This window comes from Oncorhynchus mykiss, chromosome 22, assembly GCF_013265735.2.
Source record: "Oncorhynchus mykiss isolate Arlee chromosome 22, USDA_OmykA_1.1, whole genome shotgun sequence".
Classification (NCBI taxonomy): domain Eukaryota; kingdom Metazoa; phylum Chordata; class Actinopteri; order Salmoniformes; family Salmonidae; genus Oncorhynchus; species Oncorhynchus mykiss.
This window is the reverse complement of record NC_048586.1, coordinates 15,674,029-15,697,208: the sequence shown is the minus strand read 5'-3', so window position 1 is coordinate 15,697,208 and position 23,180 is coordinate 15,674,029. Positions and strand designations below refer to the sequence as shown.

At 41.7% G+C, this 23,180-nt stretch overlaps 2 protein-coding genes across 4 annotated transcripts in view; one reads left to right on the top strand and one right to left on the bottom strand.

The window, feature by feature from the left end:
- The window catches only part of b3galt1b (UDP-Gal:betaGlcNAc beta 1,3-galactosyltransferase, polypeptide 1b), a 140,799-nt gene extending 128,013 nt beyond the window's left edge, over nt 1-12,786 (top strand). For both annotated transcript variants that reach the window (XM_021579084.2, XM_036958849.1), the window contains exon 2: nt 10,264-12,786. In XM_021579084.2, coding sequence (XP_021434759.1) covers nt 10,507-11,496 — 990 coding nt within the window. In that variant the 5' untranslated portion in view covers nt 10,264-10,506 and the 3' untranslated portion in view covers nt 11,497-12,786. The remainder of the gene's footprint in view (nt 1-10,263) is intronic.
- A 923-nt stretch (nt 12,787-13,709) lies between these two features.
- The window catches only part of stk39 (serine threonine kinase 39), a 35,587-nt gene continuing 26,116 nt past the window's right edge, over nt 13,710-23,180 (bottom strand). For both annotated transcript variants that reach the window (XM_021579082.2, XM_021579083.2), the window contains 4 exons: nt 17,823-17,875; nt 17,614-17,682; nt 17,209-17,273; nt 13,710-15,190 (listed from right to left, as the gene is read on the bottom strand). In XM_021579082.2, the coding sequence (XP_021434757.2) occupies nt 15,116-15,190; nt 17,209-17,273; nt 17,614-17,682; nt 17,823-17,875 (262 nt within the window). In that variant the 3' untranslated portion in view covers nt 13,710-15,115. The remainder of the gene's footprint in view (nt 15,191-17,208; nt 17,274-17,613; nt 17,683-17,822; nt 17,876-23,180) is intronic.

Below are 23,180 nucleotides of genomic sequence, written 5' to 3'. Positions count from 1 at the left end.
ATGCATATTTTTCGAGATGTCCTTGTACACTCAAGAAAACACAAACCACTACCTGCTCTATTGATACCCTTAAACTTCACGTTTCAGAAGTTTGATGACAAATAACCTGCCGTCCAGTCCATTGTCAGAACGTACAATACACGGACAGATACACAGAGATAAAGCTACCATCATCATTCCATGACTGCTGAAAGTTCAAATTTGCAGCTCAAAGCACCACAAATAGCTTGCCAGCACAGTCAGCGGTGTCACTTTCTTCAGAACCACGTTCAGCTGTCTGACAAAAATGTATTCCACACCAAAGCCATTTGTCTCACCAGGAACAATAGATTTCACAAGGTCTGTCTATTGGAACATTTGTAGACTGTGATGGAATAGGCTGTGGAATCAGTTCTATTCTGACCCCTTGACTTTTTCCTCATTTTGTTACCTTTCCACATTTTGTTGCTGAGCTCAGTTTTCGAGTCTCATAGCAAAGGGTCTGAATACTTATGTAAATAAGGTATTTCGTTTTTTTATTTTTGAATACATTTGCATTATGGGATATTGTGTGTAGATTGATGAGGAAAACAATTAATTTAATCAATTTAAGAATAAGGCTGTACATAACAAAATTTGGGAAAAGGGAAGGGGTCTGAATACTTTCAAAATGCACTGTATGTGACGCAGCACGCGATTTTCGGGGACCACCTTTGGCTTGTGGGCCCTACTTTCAGAACTACTGGCTAAAAAAGTATACACAAGTACCAGAGAATCTCCTTAAAACCCACCACATGCTGTGCTGCACCTTGTCAACTTCCATATGGTTCTTCATCACATCTCTTCTCTGCCAGGCTGTTTCGCCATCGGTATTTCATACCAGTAATCATCCAAATTATGTGTTATCATGAGAAAACACAGAGCCATGTATCATGCCAGTAGTCTTATCAACACAATATATATTCAAACTTCTGAAGAAGAATTATAAATACTGTAGGAATCCAACCCCGAGAAAGACCTTCACACATCATGTTGTATCGGGAGAGCTGGTATAAGGCTTTGATGTGTAAATGTAAAGCAACAGCAAGGCTCACATGGAATTATGATACACAATGATAGAGTGGAGGATAGAGAATTAGCTGGAAAACATACTCACGAAAACAGGTCCTGTGTATAAATGGACAGTCTGGTTCGATCGACAAAGTACTTGGACTCGTCTTTCAGGTTAAGGAAGAACTGTTTCTGTCGGTCCATTGGGGGAAAAAAAGAGAAGAAAGGTGGTCAAGAAAGATTTAGGTGCAACCTTTCCCTGTAATGTGTGTATCTGTTAATAGAATCTGGCACCTATTAGAGAGAGACGTGGTTATTGCAAAAACATTTGAAAGTTGTGTCCATAAATCTGCATGGGGCTATAAATCAAGTAATGACTTGTTGTGTACAGAGGAACTGTATAATAGCCCTTCTTACAAACCAGCGATCAAAATACTCCACCTGCAGCCTGGGAGAAAGACATGTCACTTTGTGATGAATGGTCGCCTTTGTACTGCACTCCTAACACAGATTTACCCCTTGTTGTAAAATAAATCTTGATAAATTGAGTCTATTTTCATTGCTTTGACTAATTATTTCACAATGTTGCTTGAGTCTGTGAGGTGTAGCCTACCGGCTCCATTCCAGCTCGGTGGGGTTAAAGCGCCTGCAGCAATGTGTCTGTGTGTGTCTAAACAGGAAAGAGTTGTATTTTTCTTACAGTGTCCTCTCTGACAGACAGTCAGCCGCCTGGTCCAGTCATATAGCAGACATTATGATTGGCTCTCTGCATGACATCCAGCATTATGGAGATGGATTGGAGTAATAAACCCTGGCTGGCTGCCCACGCTACACAACAGAGACTAATACACCGACACAGACCGGACAAATATACAGCGGCAGAAAACATACCAATGCATACAAACAGGGGGAAATGCAATGCCAGAGAATCTACTATACAAGCTGTTCTGTTATTCGTTTTATTCCCTGCAAAGTCGTATTGATTCCTGAAAGGGGGATGGATGCAACATTGTCCATGTTTTGGATGACTTGAAATGCTATAATGAAAACCCCTGTTAAGAAATCTCGAATGAGATGACAGACTCTGATTTACCAGCAGATCTATCTGGCTCAGGTCTGGTTGAAGAAATACTATTGCCACAGGAATCGGCATAAGTTTTGCTAGGTTTTCATAGTGCAGAAAGTTCTTCCATGGTCATTTCCCGAAAAATGCTGGTAAGGCACATTTACTTACTTTTTCCATTTTGGCCCCCAGTCTCCAAACACTTAGGAGAGTCAATGACTGAGCCATGAATGTAAAAGAGCAACCTTTTATTGCCACTTTACTTAATCAACTTAAAATGGCAATGTGTCACCGGTAGGCATTGCTTAGTGAAGTGCAGTGGCGCTGGAACACATAATTACACTGTAGGACTGTTAAAGTGAGTCTTTAAGAGCTGTTCGGATCATTATGTATAAGTGCTGCTGGGTAGTCTCTCTCAGATTCATGCTCCCTAGCTTACCCCCTTTTTGCTGTTGACTTTCAGCATGCTGCCATGGCAACTAAACAGCCTCTGTCTCTCAATCAAGCTGGATTTGATTTTAAACATTCTAAATGTGGATAGATCCCTTCAATAATGTAGAAATTATGTGTGTATTCAAAAACACTCTATCGTGGATAATATTATGAACACAATGTCATTTGCCTGCTGAGTCACGTGCATCACGCTTGGAAGTTGGCATGAGTATGGGCTGTAGTCACTCAGGCTCTCTACATCTGCTAGCAAGGAACTATATCATGGCTGGACTACTAATGCGACCCTGCACAGTTCAGCCTGAGATGCACTGGATATTACTCTCATTGAATTAGGTCTAGCGTTGCACATTGTAGTGCCATCTTACTGTAACTAAGCACATCTAACTGTGAATTATTAACAAATTGAAAAGACAATAGTTTTGCTGTTGCAACTAGTCACTGACAGCAGATTCAGGGTCAATTCAATGATTTTAATGCAAAGGAGCCAAATGTAGCTGGGAATGTTTGAAACATAACTTTAAAAATGGTTCAGTGCGTGCAGTGTGTGTCGGGGAGCATTGCAGGCAGACCTTGTGCTACTGGGATGTCTTTGTCCAGAACATTCTTTGCGTTAACTTTTCAGGTTGACGAGAGATGAGATGTACTTCTATGTTTTATAGTCAAGAAAGAATGGAATTTACAAGCTGAAAATAATCGGGTCCGTAACTACATGTGAAGACACCGAGGTCCAGACCTCTGACATGTTTTATAATAAAATATGTATACTGTATATTGTATACATTAAAGAAAATCAGTTACGGGTCAACATCTAAATATTGCTTCCAGAGTTGACCAAAGCTCAGAACGCTTATATTCTTGATCTGACTAATCGCACCTGCCTATTTGCAAACGATTGGAATCGTGAACAGTGGTTTGTTGGTTATGTTCACCTGCGTCCCCTGGATTTGCCTCCCGGACATGAAACAAACTACCCGTCTGCTCAAGTGGAAACGCTGCTGACAGTGTGTTTGCGAGATGCCGGGCAGAAGGCCATTCTAAAACCTCCCCGAGACTCCTGACGTGTCTACAGACATCCCCCAAAATCATGGGCATTAATATGGAGTTGGTCCCCCTTTGCTGCTATAACAGCTTCCATTCTGTCACAAGAGCATTTGTGAGGTTGGGCACTGATGATAGGCGGTTAGGCCTGGCCCGCAGTTGGCAATCCAATTCATCCCAAAGATATTCGATGGGGTTGTGGTCAGGGCTCTGTGCAGGCCAGTCAAGTTCTTCCACACCGATCTCAAATAACCATTTCTGTGTGGACCTCGCTTTGTGCATGGGGGCATTGTCATGCTGAAACAGGAAAGGGCCTTCTCCAAACTGTTGCCACAAAGTTGGAAACACAGAATCGTCTACAATGTCATTCATTGTATGCTGTAGCGTTAAGATTTCCCTTCACTGGAACTAAGGGGCCATGAAACAACCAACAAACAAAGCCCCAGAATATTATTACTCCTCCACCAAACTGTACAGGTGGCAATATGCATTCGGGCAGGTAGCATTCTCCTGACATCTGCCAAAGCCAGATTCGTACGTCGGACCTCCAGATGGTGAAGCGTGATTCATCACTTCAGAGAACGAGTCTCCACTCCACTGAGTCTAATGGCGGCGAGCTTTACATCACTCTAGCCAAAGCTTGGCATTGCTCATGTTGATCTTAGGCTTGAGTGCGGCTGTTCGGCCATGGAAAACCATTTCATGAAGCGCCTGACGAAAAGTGCTGACGTTGCTTCCAGAGGAAGTTTGGAACTCGGTAGTGAGTGTTGCAGCCAAGGACAGAGGATTTTTTTACACGCTACGCGCTTCAGCACTCGATGGTCCCACTCTGTGAGCTCGTGTGACCTACCACATCGCGGCTGAGCCATTGTTACACATAGACATTTCCACTTCACAATAACAGCACTTACAGTTGACCAGGGCAGCTCTAGCAGGGCAGAAATTTGACGAACTGACTGAAAAGGTGGCATTCTATGACTGTGCCATGTGAAAACTCACTGAGCTCGTCAGTAAGGCCATTCTACTGTCAAGGTTTGTCTATGGAGATTGCATGGCTGTGTGCTCAATTTTATACAGCTGTCAGCAACGTGGCTGAAATAGCCAAATCCACTAATTTGAAGGGTTGTCCACATACTTTTGTATATATAGTGTATGTCAGTCAGATAGCAAGCTACCAGCAGAAACTTATATTTCAGTAATGTTGAAGGACTCTAGTATTAGGCTTCTCATTCAGCAAGAAAGATGAAGAAGGATGAAGTAAGAAGCTAACGTTATACGGAGCCTACCTCAGCAGGCTACTAATTCTCATAATAACTTTTAATTACAGAGAGTAGGCTACTGAGAGAGAGTAAAGTGGTGAGACTGTGGCAAGCTGCAAATGCATGCAGGAGGAAGCAGAGATTCTGAAAATCAACCTGCAATAGAGAATTCCGGGAAATATTATAATACTGGGCGTGGTTTTGAGCAAAGATACATTTGTAATTTTACTCAACAAGCTAGTTCAAATCCAGCTCACTTTGAGCGGAGTTTGTTGAGTAAACAAACGTTAACACACAGGCTCAAATTCTTGTCCTTTTGAAGTCCACTCAACTCGCAGAATAACGCTGATTAAGCAAGTGGTTCAGTTGTCTTTTTAAACATTGAAGGCCACTTTATTCAATAAATAAGATGTATGGAGAATGGAAGCAGGCTGAAGAACTCAGTTAATAGAATAGTGTCTCCACAGAGAAATAACACATTTGCAACACACTGTGCCTTAGACTGATGCTTTGTTACTGCTAGCTTTCTCAATCTCAAGAAAATCATCAGCAGACAGCTAGACAAAAGGAAATCAGGGGGACAGAGGGAGATTCAGAGTGTATTTTTCACAGTGGAAGAAGAGAATGAGAAATGATTTAGGGGAAAGAATGGAGGTGCAGTAATGACTTTGTGATGGAGGGATAGTGAGGATAAGGCCGATATAGAATAGAAAGATTGAGATTGATGGGTTTTTCTGACGGTCATGGCTGCCAAAAAAAGGAAATATATACAGTCTGGGGTTCTACCAGTGGTGTGACCAATTAGAAACAAATTGTCTTTAACAGACAGGGAGGACAAGGAGTATATTGAAGAGCATGCACAGTACATTATATGTGAACACACTCCATCCACTGGTTTTAGTCAACGTCACTATCTACTGATATGAATCAGCGTTTATTCTCACGAGAGGCTAAAGTTGACCATCATTTTGATGTGAATTCTAAAATAAGTTTGGAATGTTTTTACAGTACCTATTGTACTTTCTACATGGAATCGGTTATTTTACAGTTTGAAAACAGTTAAAACCAGTTTTCACAGACTTGCTTTAGTAGAATAAAATATATTTCTAATTGTGTGATAAAGCTGTTGATTCCCAGTGCCTATGATAGAATACTGCAATACCAACGACTGTAAAAGAGCACACCACCAATAATTGGATTCTATGAAAAAGGGGGTAAAATTCAAAAAAAAAAAGAGAGCACACCACAATCTCACCATCTTCCACCATCTTGTGTGTTTTATTTTATTCCTCATGTAAATCTGCATTGTTGAGGAAGGGCTTGTGAGCAAGCATTTCACGGTAAAGTTGATTCGATTTAAAAAATGTTATTTAGTTAGGTCAATATGTTTGTCTGGTAGGCTGGACTCTGTTTTATAGGCAGAAATACTCAAGATGTCAGAATACCTATCACACAGGTTTGGATCTGACTGAATTAAGCCAACCTGTGACCAACCTGTGGTTCTAAAGCATTGATAACGCCTTGATATGCTATCACTTATGACTCCCAGATAAAGATAAACCCTTATGCGCTATAGCACCAACCACCTGTTCTAATGCATAGATACAAAAGGACACCACAGTCTAGTACCTCCACACCGTCTAGACATCTCTGGATTGTCCCAAAATATGAGGGTGTTATACAGTACATGGATGTGAGATTTCAGTAGGCTCAGTAATAGCACCATGATAGCAGTCTATTATTCCCCCCATAGATGATAGCATTTCCTCTCCAGGAGAAAAGCTTATTACTGAGCGATGTTCCCCTTCACCAGCATATCTGTGTCATAGAGTGCAGTCAGACCGAGCACTGCCAAAACCAGAGCTGCTCTGGACCCGGGGAGACAGAGAGCTCACACCATCAGTACCTCTGTTCTACTTGTCATATTATTTTCAACCAACCTGTCTTATCTTTAAAGGGACATTTGTCCATGCAAGTTTAATGTGGAGGATTAGTGTGGACACATGGTGGACTGAGATAAATCTGTTCTCAAACAGTAGGCATAGGCCAGACATTTAAATTGATTCCATAAATGTGGAGCCCTGTAGGAAGCTGTTGTAGTAGCTTCCTCTACATGCAGCTCTATACAGCGCATTCGGAAAGTATTCAGACCCCTTTTTCCTCATTTTGTTACATTACAGCCTTATTCTAAAATGGATTACAAATCCCTCATCAATCTTCACACAATACCCCATAATGACAAAGCAAAAACAGGTTTTTAGAAATGTGTTATTAACATAATTATTCAGACCCTTTGCTATGAGACTCCAAATTGAGCTCAGGTGCATCCTGTTTCTATTGATCATCCTTGAGATGTTTCTACAACTTGATTGGCATCCACCTGGGGTAAATTCAATTGATTGGACATGATTTGGAAAGGCACACACCTGTCTATATAAAGGTCCCACAGTTGACAGTGCATGTCAGAGCAAAAAAACAAGCCATGAGGTCGAAGGAATTGTCGTCTATAGAGCTCAGTATATATGGTTGACAGTGCATGTCAGAACAAAACAAAGCCATGAGGTTGAAGGAATTATCCGTAGAGCTCAGAGACAGGATTGTGCCGAGGCACAGATCTGGGGAAGGGTACCAAAACATTTCTGCAGCAATGAAGGTCCCCAAGAACACAGTGGCCTCCATCATTCTTAAATGGAAGAAGCCAAGACTCTTCCTAGAGCTGGCTGCTCCCAGCCAAACTGAGCAATCGGGGGAGAAGGTGCCTTGGTCAGGGAGGTGACCAAGAACCCAATGATCACTCTGACAGAGCTCCAGAGTTCCTCTGTTGAGATGGGAGAACCTTCCAGAGGGACAACCACCTCAGCAGCATTCCACCAAACAGACCTTTATGGTAGAGTGGCCAGATGGAAGACACTCCTCAGTAAAAGGCACATGACAGCCCACTTGGAGTTTGCCAAAAGGCACCTAAAGGACTCTCAGACCATGAGAAACAAGATTCTCTGGTCTGATGAAACCAAGATTGAACTCTTTGGCATGAATGCCTAGCGTAGCGTCACTTCTTGAGGAAACCTGGCACCATCCCTACAGTGAAGCATGGTAGTGGCAGCATCATGCTGTGGGGATGTATTTCATTGGCAGGGACTGGGAGACTAGTCAGGATCGAGGGAAAGATGAACGGAGAAAAGTACAGAGAGATCCTTGACAAAAACCTGCTCCAGAGCGCTCAGGACCTCAGACTGGGGTGAAGGTTTACCTTCCAAGAGGTCTAACCTTCCAAGAGGTCTAACCTTCCAAGAGGTCTAACGTCTCTGGAGAAAACTGAAAAAAGCTGCACAGCGACGCTCCTCGTCCAACCTGACAGATCTTGAGAGGATCTACAGAGAAGAATGGGAGGAACTCCCAAGAAGACTTGAGGCTGTAATCGATGCTAAAGGTGCTTCAACAAAGTACTGAATAAAGGGTCTGAATAAGTAGCAAGTCGCCGAGTGGTTGGAGCGTTGGGCCAGTAACCGAAAGGTTGCTAGATCGAATCCCCAAGCTGACAAGGTCAAACTCTGTTGTTCTGCCTCTGAACAAGGCAGTTAATCCACTGTTCCTAGGCCTTAACTGACTTGCCTAGTTAAATAAAGGTTAAAATAAATGCATTTATTATATATTGATTTTTTTTTCATACATTTGCAAACATTTCTAAAAAGCTGTTTTTGCTTTGTCATTATGGGGTATTGTGTGTAGATTGATGAGAAAAGATAAACAATTTGATACATTTTAGAATAAGGCTGTGACGTCAAGGGGTCTGAATACTTTCCGAATGCACTGTAGATGCTGTTGACTTACACTGTATTCATTTAATTAGTTTGATTCCAAGGGGGCTTTTTAACCCCAGGTTTTGATTCCATGGAGAATAACCAAAGATGCAAATTGTGAGGGGCTCATTCTGGAGCATTTGCTGTCATCAGTAGCATGCAGAGATGTGTCCTCAGCTCACTGCAGTGTCATTAAACAGGTGCTTGCCAAGGTCGCTTATCATATGCAGGAGCATAACAAAGAGCCTGTAATGTCTCTGTCTGAGTTAAAGATTTACATTAAGGATTACACAAACAAGCAGTTTGAAGTAAACACCTTCCTTATACCGCCTCAGTGCAGCTCTGAAGTAATGAACAGTTATGTCAGGAGATCTTTGTTCTGGTTCTTTTTTTTTCTCTCTCCCTTTTGCTTTTTGATGGATACAAAATAGACCAGACAAAATCATTAAAACGCTATGCTTGGATAAATGGAGCTTGTAAAATATTTTTTTTAGTGACAGGTGGACAAAAGTATAAAGTCAGATCAATTATGTTTATTCTGCTTTCTCTTTTGTTGCTTCCGTGTCCTCAGTATAGTACAGTACTCTAATAATGATATGTCCTTTAATGTGCCACGTTCATTGTCACTACTTTAATACGCCTTTGTGCTGCAGATTTCATTTCAGAATGTGCATCTCAGTTATTGTTATAGCTACCATAGGCATTAAGTATCCTATCTAGTCTTGTTAAATAGATAGTCCATTATGTTAATTAGATTGAAATTGGAAATGTGTGCAGCAGTCTTACCATTTACTACCTCTGGCCCGTCATTGCAGTGTTTTCTAAAGCATAAGGGTCTATAAAGTGGGTAGCTGTACAGTATGCCAAGTATGCTGTGTGTAGCCAAAGCACTAGCAACATGCACTTTGTTAGCACTAGCAACATGCACTTTGTTTTTGTCTGTAATAGACAGTAATTGCCCAATTATTCCATTCCAGAGATTTCTAAATGTATCACTACCACTAATTAATAAGAATAGTATCTTTATTACTGTACCAACAATATGTAGTGTCATTTTTTTGTGTGTTTGGTGATGGTATTACTGGCTTGGTGTCAGAGTTATATTAATACGCTGAATGGGGATGCCCTCTTTCTAGGACCTATAGGGGAAGATTATGGCACTTTGTGGTTGGCAGCATTTAGCCATTTCCTAAAAGCATTAGTCTGAGTCTAAGGCCTTGTGTGAGAGATAATAATTACATCAGACTGCATTACCGTACAATCTGAGTAGATTCTCTCACAGGACTTCTGATACTTTTCAATTATCCAAAATATCAAAATACTTTTTCAATGTCACCCGAGCTGGGTTTTTGAACAGCTGAGAACTCATACAATTCTGTATTAGCATTTTATTTTATGGTGCACCCTACTGTGTGAAAGCTAAGCTTAGTCTAGAGGCAGTACAAAGATAACTCTTATCAAAAGCTGTTGGTTGTAACTGCTGAGTCCTGATTTTAGAGAAACTCTAACACTACTTGATAAAACTTTGTATTATTTTATTTAGCAGACGGGTGTGCTTGCTGAACCTATTAAGATCTATCTTTTTGTTCTGGCGTTAACATGTTATTTCTCTTTTTTTCAGATGTAAATGGAGACGCACAAGTGTCAAGAAGAAAAACAGGACATCTGCACGGTTTCAAACCGGATTTTCATTAAAAGGCAAACAACGACATCCCATCACTTTCCTCTAAAACAATCCATTACTGACAATTAATGTCAAGCAGCACATCAGTGCAGCATTATGCTGCCTTGCTGGAAGGAACACTGCTAATGGAAAGAAAGCCTTTTAAGATTCAATACATTAAATACATATAAATGCACCAGAATGCCTTCAAAAGTCTCATGCTTGTACGTGTTGACGGTCGTTTGCTGGGCAAGTGCTCTTTGGTACTTGGGTATATCCCGGCCGACATCCTCCTATGTCAGTGGGCAGATGTCTTTGCCGATCCGGAAGACTGTGAAAACCCTTAAGAACACTACGTTCAGCAACATCCGGACGCGAACGCTGAACCCACACGCCTTCGACTTTGTCATCAACGAGCCTAAGAAATGTGAGAGCAACACGCCCTTCCTGGTCATCCTGATCAGCACCACACACAAAGAATTCGATGCCCGTCAGGCCATCCGGGAGACCTGGGGAGATGAGAGCACCTACAGCGACATCCGCATCATCACCCTCTTCCTGCTGGGCCGCAACACGGACGCCGTCCTCAACCAGATGGTGGAACAGGAGAGCCAGATCTTCCACGACATTGTGGTGGAGGACTTCATAGACTCGTATCACAACCTCACCCTCAAGACCCTGATGGGCATGCGCTGGGTGGCCACCTTCTGCTCCCAGGCCCAGTACGTCATGAAGACGGACAGTGACATTTTCGTCAACATGGACAATCTGGTCTACAAGCTTCTGAAGCCCACCACCAAGCCCAAGAGGAGGTACTTCACGGGCTACGTCATCAACGGCGGTCCCATCAGAGACATGCGCAGTAAGTGGTATATGCCCAGAGACCTGTACCCCGAGGCTAAGTACCCCCCCTTCTGCTCGGGCACAGGGTACGTGTTCTCAGTGGACGTGGCTGAGCTGATCTATAAGACCTCTCTGCACACCAGACTGCTCCACCTGGAGGACGTGTACGTGGGACTGTGTCTGAGGAAGCTGGGCATCCACCCCTATCAGAACAGTGGCTTCAATCACTGGAAAATGGCCTACAGCCTGTGTAGGTACCGTCGTGTTATCACTGTCCACCAGATTTCACCGGAAGAAATGCACCGGATCTGGAACGACATGTCCAGCAAGAAACACCTCCGATGCTAGCACCTGGGGACAACTTGGACCCTTCTTCTGTTTTGTTTTGTTTTTTTACCTCTCAACCTGGTGTTCTAACAAAGTTGTTTTCATTTTCTGACAACATTAGTTCTCTATAGGCTACTAGTATACTTCTACTGAATCCAATGTAGCTGTTGGGTGCATGAGGCTTGTAAAGTGCATGTTCTCATTCAAACACACACTAAGATAGTGTTGTTGCCAGTCATTTTGTAATCTCTGGTCTAGAGCTGTAGACTTCAACAACTCATTTCGATGAACATTTACTCTGTACATTTACAAGTGAAACCAGAGAGGTATTACTGAAAGACAAAATGATGTATATGTCAGTGCAAGTGTCTATCTACTTTCTGCCAAGTTCTCATGCTGTTTTGGGGATGGTACTTCCTTACAGCAGGAGAAAGCCTCCCCCACACCATGTCTCATCCCTCCTACCAGGCTTATGGATGGCCAACAGTTGTAGGCTACACCATAGTAAATACACATTGAAATAGAAACTAATGCTGCAACAATGAAAACAACAATATCTATATTCTGCAAATGTAGAACAAGTTGGAATGTTAATTGTTCTTTTCTATTGTTGCGATTTAATAAGAAATGAATACATCTCTACTGGATGTACTTTATCACTATTGGTAGTGATGTTCACTATTCACTATTGTTCAAAACTACATGTGTGGGTCAAACAGATGTTATAAATGTGATCCCCCCCCCCCCCCGGATATCTTTGTTTACATATTGGTGTAAATGTAACTGCCTCTTCATCTGGGAAGAGACAGGAAAATGCTTTTTACATTTAGATGTCATTGATCATTTCTACTCAAATTATTTTCTTACAGTGTACTTGAAGTATTTCATGGTGTCGTGCTACCTGCTTCTGATAAAACTGGCTACTATTACTGTACTCTACGTAGGTCGGATTCACGACCACGACCAAGTATCAACAGACGTTACATATCATCTTGTGCACGTGGCAATTTACATAGTAACTTTTATCTAAATTCCCAAGTGAATCTATTATAATGTGTTATTTGGCATATCTTTACTGAATCACTGCTATAGAAATAATGGGAAATAATTCAATTTTCTGGAACTTGGGATAGCTGTTATGGCCCAAATGTCATTTTCAAATGTTTATTATTATTTTTGAAGTATTTAGTATTATAAGCTATTGTGACATTTGACTGTGAAAGTATAAAGATATATCCTGAAGGAGGTTGTTGTGATATAAAGTATGTTTTTTTTACATAAAAAAATATTCATACTTGAAAAGTAATGAAACCTATTCAATGCCCTGTATACTTGGTGACCCTTAAGAGAAAGGGGATACCTACTCAATTGCACAATTGAATACATTCAACTGAAATGTGTCTTCTGCATTTCACCCCACCACTCTGAATCATAGAGGTGTGTTAATCGACATCATCGGCGCCCAGTTGTTGTTTTGGGGTTAACTGCCTTGCAAAAGGGTAGAACCGCAGATTTTCGCCACCTTGAGGGTTCAAACCAGCAACCTTTTGGTTCGTGGCCCAATGCTCTTAGCCTAGTGGTTATCTGCCACATTCATGTTTATCACATTTGTTTAGGGGTTAGATTTGTTGAATTACTGCTGCTTGTATGGATTTTCATGTTCCATCTAATTTTATATTCATCAACAAACTCGAGTACCATACACAAAATGACATCCAGCAGAAAATATTTCCATAGTTCCATGTGAAAGAGGGTATTTGTATCATTTTGGATTTTCAGTGGATCTAGGCAGTTCAATTCACCTTAAGTATCTTCCAAACATCAACATGCCAAATACTGTATGTAATAAATGGAGACACTATTTGGCTGAAAGGACACCTCACCGCCTTTTCCATACAGACTTGGGAGAATTGACCTTGGCAAGGTTGCCTAACCTGTTCTAATTCACATTAGCACATTGTAATGTTAACATTTACAGTTTAGTAATTTAGCAGACACTCTTATCGAGAGCGACTTACAAGAGCAATTTACATTAAGTGGCAGATTTTTCACCTCGTTGGCTCGGGGTTCTCGACCCAACGCTCTTCTTAACCGCTAGGCTACCTGCCACCCATGTTTTGTATTATGACACTCCCCTTTGTACAGAATGACTTCAGTTAGGTAACGTTTATGAAAATCAACACCAAATCAACTCAACACAACTTTAGTTTTAATAATAGCAATTCATTTGTTGCTCCTCTGCAGAAATGTTTTTAATCAGCCGATTACAGAACAAAGATAATATGCGTAAATGGTACAACTACTGTACATAGAAAACACAATAACTTACCTCTTGAAATAAAGTATTTAGAACAAGTTAATATTTGTTTACCACTTTCAATACTTCAGAAAATAATTTAGAGCTACTGTACTTGTTTTGGACAAATTAATGGCTCATCAACATTTCAATAGTTTCCTTTGGGTTTCGTTTGCGGATGCATTGTTATACAGTACATTTCAGAGAATAATATGTCGGAAAAAACATCTTGTAGTGCAGTAAGTCAGAGCAAGAAACTGAGTTTTTCAAGATTTTATCAATTAATTTGGCTTCGGGAAAACACATTAACTGAAGCATATTACAGAATTAAGGTTTGGGTTATGGTTCAAATCACCATTATGTAATGACAAAGAATACAGGTTAAATTCTCATTACAATTCATAACACAAGTCTCCCAGGGCTAAGCATTGTTTTGTCAGGTGCATATAATCTGCCCCAAAAGTGCATTGTAGCTTGTCCTTAACTATTGACTTGAGAAAATACTACCATTGAGTTGTATCACTGCTGGAATATAGGCATGTATGTTTGTGAAATGGTCCAAACAAACAAAGTTCTGCTGTTCGCGGTCTCACACATTACCTACGTTCTTAGGCACAGATCAAGGAACAAGGCACCTCTAGCATTTTTAAGCATCAACACTGTCTTATGAAGAAGCAGCACATTTACACGTCAGCAGGCTTCCGTCACTTTCACCGAAAATGGGTCCCATAAATGTATTGGTTTACTATCATCTATACACAGTACAGCTAATTCCTTTTAAAACATTCATTATGTTTATCACGAAAATGTGCTTTTTTTTCTCCGTCAATAAAAGAAATCGTACATTCTGAACAGGGACTACAATACAGACCGCTGAGGAACATTTCTTTATCTCAAATGAGTGGTCTGAAATGGAAGTTGAAGAATATATTTTTCACTGTGAAAACACAACAGTGAGAAACAAATAAAAGGCATTCTCAATGTAATAAATAATAGTAAGAGTTTCGCTGAAAGCAGAGGTACCATGATAAAAAAAAACAAAAAAAACAACAACTCCTAAGCCACTTTGTTTAATCCTCAGCTACTACCGCCTGTGTACATCTTTAGTTTCCTGGGCTGAATCCTGGTCCGTCCGCTGGTCTGGCCTGGGTGGGGGTTCTTGGCGGTGGAATGTCGTCGGGGAGGGGGGGCTAGCTGAACTGTGACAGAGCTGGGCATCAGGGCAGGGAGGGGAGAATGGAAGAAGGGGAGAAAGGGGTGTGTCTGGTGCTTCTCGGTCTGTCTGTCTGTCTGCTCTGACCCACCTCCTCCATCTCAACTGCTTTGGCCATGATGAGGGGGGCATCAGCTAACACTCAGCTGGGCGAAGCCGATCAGCTTCACGTCATCTGCGATCTCCGTGTCATCACAGCCAGAAACCTGATGGAGGAACAGATTAAAAGGGTTGGCTGGGGACCATAAGATCCTATCAGCCACCTACACAGCAAGATTACCAGACATAATCCAACACCCAGTGAACAGCTGTACCCTAACAATAAGGATGGGTTTTGTCACTGATCCTACTTTAAGTAGTAAGCTACTGTTTAACGGATTCATATAATTTGTGTTTGGTCTTAAATCCTTTACAGCCAAGAAAAAAAGTTGAGCACAGGAGAGATTTGTCCTCTCGTAACAGGACACGAGAGCACGGTAGAGGAATTACAGTCCTTCAAAAGATGAAACGCCAAGGAAACATTTATGGAGAGAGCGTTCGCAGATATCGACAGTATTTTTCCCTACAGCCAAGGTAGAACAATGTTATTCATCCATTTAATAATAGAACACGCCTCATATCCTCAGAGATGGCGTCTTAACAGCCCTTTCAATTACTACATCAAGTTATTTCCCATTACTGTTCTGACTAGAACCATGTCTCTAGACATCATGGGGAACAAACGATGCAAAACGCACAACGATCATTTGCCTTCAGGTATTCATTTCATCGATGAATTAATAATAGTATGATGCGACAGCTTTCCACTGTGACTGGTTGCAGAGCAACCCACAGCACTCTTCTGTGTTATGTGCGTTGTACTGAAAAATAATGTTCTTTGTTAAAAGCTCTATGACCATGTGGCACAGGTCTCTGTTGCGTTTAATTAGGACGATATAGGCAGTCCTTTAAAACAAGGCTTTTTATATGTACAGGACTTCTAAAAAGATGGTTACAGCAGGCATGCCTTTCTTTTTTTAAGAAACACATAATTACTTTGTCCGCACTTGCGTCACTGGCACTGATTACTCCACTAAAGGCCTCCAAAAAACTTGAAAAAAGCGCTGATGAAATACAAGTTGTATTTTATCGACAGGTTCACTTGAGAGTGAGAGTTTCTACTGCTAAATTCTAAACTAATTATGCTCCTATGCTTGCCCCACAAGTAGGCCTTATTACTGGCAACATGCATTCAGATTGGTTTGAGTGGAGTCCCTGTGAGGCAATCGATATCCCTTTTTCACTTCACTATCCCCCCTGGAAGTGGTACAGTGTGAGTCAGTGGCCCAATATCAGCATGCCTCCAGCAATTTACAGCAGAGCATGGAGAGGGGCTCTGTCTCTCCCCGGCGTCTGTGGCTGCAGCTGTCTGTGTAGAGGCCGCAAACATAATTCAGTGTTTCTGGTCGATATTTGGAGTTGAGTGGCTCTGTGTGACTTTGTGCCGCCTGGACTATAGCAGTGTGTTAACAAATAGAAGTGGGAAAGTGCTCTGGCCAATATATATATTTATATATACACACCCGGGCCAGGCCCCAGCCAGCAGCACAGTCTGCCTGCTGCCCCACTAAGTCCTCTGATGCAGTTCTGCACTCCAGAGAGTCTCCAGCGACATTCACCATCTGCCGATAAGACATGGCAGAAAGGGCGGACAGTGATGTACTGTGACCCACCGCACAGATGTTGTTTACCTCCTCCACGCCATCTAAAAGGGCGCTCGAAAATAGCCCTAACACTACGGCAAACCACCCGGGATTGTCATTAATTGCTTCCTTTTAATTATTCTCCGTAGAGAAATTGAATTGTTTTGCTCGGTGTGGATCAATGTAAATCCCATCGCGCCGTGCACAGGGGGGGAAGCATACGTGCAGATTAGAAGCGTCACCCATCAGTTACCCCACTTAAAAGGACAAAGCCAGTGCTGCGACACGCCTGTCATCACAGATTTCTCCCATTCTCTAGCACCACCACTCATTTGGGATTTGAACGGTGTGTCTATTTCCAGACATCACAACCCTAGAGCATTGTCCTTTAACATACATATTATGACAGTACATTTTCTCAAGTCAATCCGTCGGTGTGATGTAACGTTGTGTTTTTTTTTTTTTGGGAAGCATCCCGCTCTTATTTCGCGTAGCTATCTTGAGACATGAGGTGGTGTGACATTTACCGTCTGGGTACTCACCAGTTTAAAGGTCAACACTTTGTAGGTGGTCGGGTCATCTACAATCTTCTGAAGGTTAGCCGCAACTGCAAGGTAATGTTATATATATAAAGAATGCACGCGTTAATAGTGTTGTTACACTGTCACATCAGATAATCACAGATCACATTCGTTAATCAAGACCGTACGGAGCTGCTCTTATGCTTCACATTGACTTTGAGAGGGATATGATTATTTTGAAAATACCAGACCGGGGTCAAATACATTTGTCAAATCCGTTCCTAAATACTTTAACTGTGCTTGATTTTGTTTGCCCAGTAAAATAGTCCCAGACGTACAAACTCCAAGCTAAATCAAGCACACCTCACGCGGAAAATACACCCTAAGCCCCGCAGTATAACAGAAAAACAAGGATGAGACATTTACCGGCAGCAACATCGTGTCCATTGACAAGACCAGCTGAGAACAGTTCCTGGGAAACCCCAGTAGCCGTGTCTACGGAGAGACACACAGTATTACAACCAGGTGAGAAGTAAACATGTGACCAACGGTACTACAGTACACTTCAATACCAAATACAATAACGGGCGCTAATAACAACATTATAACACTCCTTCACTTTGTGCAGCTTTTACCTCGGCCAGGAGTGAACTCAAAGCGGATGTCATTCAGCTCCTTCCTGGAGTTCCTAAGAAAAGAGATGAGAAGCTGATTAGTATAAGATGTGCCCAACAGGCTGTCCTCCATAGGAACAGACAGGAGGTCCAGGACCTAGTTAGTCTGGTCCCAGATCTGTTTGTGCTTTAAGACAACTATGGCATGACAATAGTCAGATGAGTTGGCTACTACAGCGCAAACAAATCTGGGACCAGGCCAAGACTCCCTGAACGGTCTATTTCATTTAGACTGTCTGAGGAGGCTCCTGACAAGCGGACCCCAAGGAATAGTGGAATGGAAAAAGACAGCCTGGCTGCCACATCCACACTTTAACACTACAAGTCTCTAGGCTTAACACACTAGGTCATGTTAAGAAGATCAGATTTTCTTACTAACTGCTTAAGTCAGTGTTACTACTAGCTACTCTAATATCATCCTGTATTTACTGACAACACAGTTGGTGAAGAATTAGTGCGGAAATGTTCATCTTTGCATGTGTCTTGTGCATATTAATCAGGCAGCATTGTAAGCTCAATAAATACATGCTTTTATGATGCATTGTAAGTCTTGTGTAGGGTTCCAAAGAACAGCTGACTGATGGCTACAGTAAACACCATGTTTATAGTGCATCGGCCAAACCCTCACTCTGCTCTGTATACCAGTGGGGCATATACAGTATACAGCCTTTTGCGGTGACAACATGTACTGTATATAGAAGTTATCTCTGCACAGGCAATAGAAGGCTAACATGATTATGCAAAAAAAATATATATAAATATATATATATATATATATATATGTATGTATGTATGTATGTATGTATGTATATATACAGTGCCTTGCGAAAGTATTCGGCCCCCTTGAACTTTGCGACCTTTTGCCACATTTCAGGCTTCAAACATAAAGATATAAAACTGTATTTTTTTGTGAAGAATCAACAACAAGTGGGACACAATCATGAAGTGGAACGACATTTATTGGATATTTCAAACTTTTTTAACAAATCAAAAACTGAAAAATTGGGCGTGCAAAATTATTCAGCCCCCTTAAGTTAATACTTTGTAGCGCCACCTTTTGCTGCGATTACAGCTGTAAGTCGCTTGGGGTATGTCTCTATCAGTTTTGCACATCGAGAGACTGAATTTTTTTCCCATTCCTCCTTGCAAAACAGCTCGAGCTCAGTGAGGTTGGATGGAGAGCATTTGTGAACAGCAGTTTTCAGTTCTTTCCACAGATTCTCGATTGGATTCAGGTCTGGACTTTGACTTGGTCATTCTAACACCTGGATTTGTTTATTTTTGAACCATTCCATTGTAGATTTTGCTTTATGTTTTGGATTATTGTCTTGTTGGAAGACAAATCTCTGTCCCAGTCTCAGGTCTTTTGCAGACTCCATCAGGTTTTCTTCCAGAATGGTCCTGTATTTGGCTCCATCCATCTTCCCATCAATTTTAACCATCTTCCCTGTCCCTGCTGAAGAAAAGCAGGCCCAAACCATGATGCTGCCACCACCATGTTTGACAGTGGGGATGATGTGTTCAGGGTGATGAGCTGTGTTGCTTTTACGCCAAACATAACGTTTTGCATTGTTGCCAAAAAGTTCAATTTTGGTTTCATCTGACCAGAGCACCTTCTTCCACATGTTTGGTGTGTCTCCCAGGTGGCTTGTGGCAAACTTTAAACGACACTTTTTATGGATATCTTTAAGAAATGGCTTTCTTCTTGCCACTCTTCCATAAAGGCCAGATTTGTGCAATATACGACTGATTGTTGTCCTATGGACAGAGTCTCCCACCTCAGCTGTAGATCTCTGCAGTTCATCCAGAGTGATCATGGGCCTCTTGGCTGCATCTCTGATCAGTCTTCTCCTTGTATGAGCTGAAAGTTTAGAGGGATGGCCAGGTCTTGGTAGATTTGCAGTGGTCTGATACTCCTTCCATTTCAATATTATCGCTTACACAGTGCTCCTTGGGATGTTTAAAGCTTGGGAAATCTTTTTGTATCCAAATCCGACTTTAAACTTCTTCACAACAGTATCTCGGACCTGCCTGGTGTGTTCCTTGTTCTTCATTATGCTCTCTGCGCTTTTAACGGACCTCTGAGACTATCACAGTGCAGGTGCATTTATACGGAGACTTGATTACACACAGGTGGATTGTATTTATCATCATTAGTCATTTAGGTCAACATTGGATCATTCAGAGATCCTCACTGAACTTCTGGAGAGAGTTTTCTGCACTGAAAGTAAAGGGGCTGAATAATTTTGCACGCCCAATTTTTCAGTTTTTGATTTGTTAAAAAAGCTTGAAATATCCAAAAAATGTCGTTCCACTTCATGATTGTGTCCCACTTGTTGATTCTTCACAAAAAAATACAGTTTTATATCTTTATGTTTGAAGCCTGAAATGTGGCAAAAGGTCGCAAAGTTCAAGGGGGCCGAATACTTTCGCAAGGCACTGTATATCAGCAGGAAAAGAGTCCATTACTGAGAATCTCAATGGGTTCCATGAAGTAGATATTGTAACTGTGCTAATGCAATCACGTACTTGCGGCTGTGGAAGACTGACAGATTTGGAAATTTGATTTGGATTTGAAGTGTTCTTGCAGTGGAATGACCAGAATAAGGAAATACATATTTCCAGCAATATCTCATGCCCATTTGAATCACTATGGTTACATGTACTATGTTTAAAGTCCCGCAAACAGTGTAATTGTTGTTGTCCGTCGAAATACAAAAGTAGTCCGAACATATTGTAAATGACCGTTAATGACAAACATGTTCACAAGCCTCATTTGAATTAAACCATAATTACATTTTCACAAGGACTTTAAGTCATTGGTAAAGCTAAAATGAGTTATAATTAATAAAAGCATGTCTGAGGTATACTACTGCCTGAAGTGTTTCCACAATCTCAATGTCCTTGACCTTTTTATATAGCTCTGGTTTAGGAGAAGAAAACAGATGAATTCCTACATGAATGCAATCTGGGGGATTTTCATATGTGTCACCTGTACATGATTGATCCTTTACTGAGGTCAGATGAAGTGTCGGAACGCAGCTGAAACAGGGAATATTGAAGCTCAGTTGCAATTGTATTATTGGTTTTATGTAAAACGTGTAGAATCTTTTCTTCTTCCAGAGGGTGATAGAAGCAAAACAGCAGAAGGTTTGCTGAGGATAATGGTGTAAAAAGGGCTTTAGTAGTTCCGCATTTTAATGTAGAGCTCACATATGGCTCAGAACTACCGCAGCCTATTCATTTATACAGCTTTCTTATGCAGCAACTTCAATCCAGCAAGACAAGACAATGCCTCTCCTAAGAAACTGCATGATAGGCCACATTAAGTGAAAGTCCATCCGCATGTCTACCCTATGTTAATTTTACGCTGTGCAACCCCGGGTAAATTCTCTCTAACATTTCCATTAATACAGTACATGGTGAATTTAGTCCTAAAAACTACTCCCTACACAGTGGCTGATGGGTGTGACAGCTTTTGTACAGTGTCATGGGAGTGGATTAATTTGGGCTGTAATTAAGATGCATAAATCACATCCATCTAAGCCCACCTGCTAGCCCCCGATTCACATTTCACAGGACATGTTGCATGTAAGTAACATGCTCCGATACATCATTGAGGGCTGATTTAGTTCTGAGAGCGAGAGAGAGAGAGAGAGAGAGAGAGAGAGAGAGAGAGAGAGAGAGAGAGAGAGAGAGAGAGAGGATTTCCATCAGCTGCCTGTGAGTCAACTTTACTCGTCCAATTCTGCAGATTCGCAGCTAGAGAGAGGAAGTCAGGGGCGAAACCTGAGCTTAGCAGATGGATGTAGGGTGTCTGCAATCTCTCCATTTCAGCCACGGACAGTGTGAGAGCGTGCTGTGGAGGGTTGCTGTAACCACACCTGTGTCAAAGGGCCTGAGCCCGGCGTCTCTATTTGCCTACTTAGTCCTGCTCCAGAGAGATGGGCAGCAGAAGCCTGGAAAGTCTCTGTCAGATTATATTGTGGGAGGTAAATAAACCGCACACACAGATTGAGAAACAGTTTAGAAGTTTTCTTTTTTCTTTTAAAACTTCAGTATTCCAGAGTCTTGCTACCAGTGTTAAGATGTTCCTAAATAACTGTGTAAAGTTTTAAGTTTCATGTTTTTATCAGCACAGGGACAGAATAAGACCATGATTTTGCTCAGTCATTGTCAAATCCCAGCATACCACACCCTCCAAATGAATCACCAGAGATGCCAGTGGGCACTAGCAAGCATTAGGGAGATAGGAGTGTTTACTCGGTAAAGCATGAACTACAATAACTCTTGGGTGTATAGAGGGGTGTTCTATCTGCTAAAACAGATTTCCCCTGGTAGGCAATGGGAGCTCAGGCAAACACTTGACTGGCAAACACTGGGACTAAAGACTTTCTCAGACTAAAAGAGAAGTGACAAGTTCGCAAGTTTACATTACAGTAACAGGCCTAGCCGAGGGTACTTTCGCGAAATCTCTAGGCAATCTCTCGTAGTGAAAAGAGGCTCTGAGAGAAACTGCCAGTCTCAGGTCCCTTGAGTAACTCAGGTAATGTTAGTCTAAAGAACACATTAACACTTCTGAACTGCACTCTGTAACTGAAGCTGTTTACAGTCTGTCCTGACCAGAATTATGATTGGTATGTTGGGGAAAGTTAGGTGTAAAGCTCTGAGTATTTACCGCAGTTCAAGACCGAGGCCAGGTAAAACATACGGTCTGTTGTGTATCGACTACACAAGAGTCCTCTAAATCCTGTGTAGCAGTGACAGGGGGGTCATTTCTTAACACACCAACAAACACAATCAATACACACACCTGGGGGTAAACTGGGGAGTGTTTTGAGTCCGATGAAAAGTACTTCAGCGCTTTAGCCTAGAAAATGCCTACATGAATGGGCCCACAATGTGAGAGGAGACCGTGTTAATGTGCCAGTAATTCATTTGGGATGGATTGTGCTGGCATGTAATTTTGCGTTCTCATATTTTGGCTTCCTGGAGGAGGAAAGTATAGCTCATAGTTGTCTATATGTATGACTCATTGAAAGGGGTTTAATTGAGCAATAAGGCCTGAGGGGGTGTGGTATATGGCCAATATACCATGGCAAAGGGCTGTTCTTATGCACAACGCAATGCAGAGTGCCTGGATACAGGCCTTAACTGTGTTTTATTGGCCATATACCACAAACTTCTGCGGTGCGTTATTGCTATTATCAACTGGTTACCAATGTAATTAGAGCAGTAAAAATAAATGTTTTGTCATACCCGTGGTATGTGGTCTGATATAACACAGCTGTCAGCCAATCAGCATTCAGGGCTCGAACC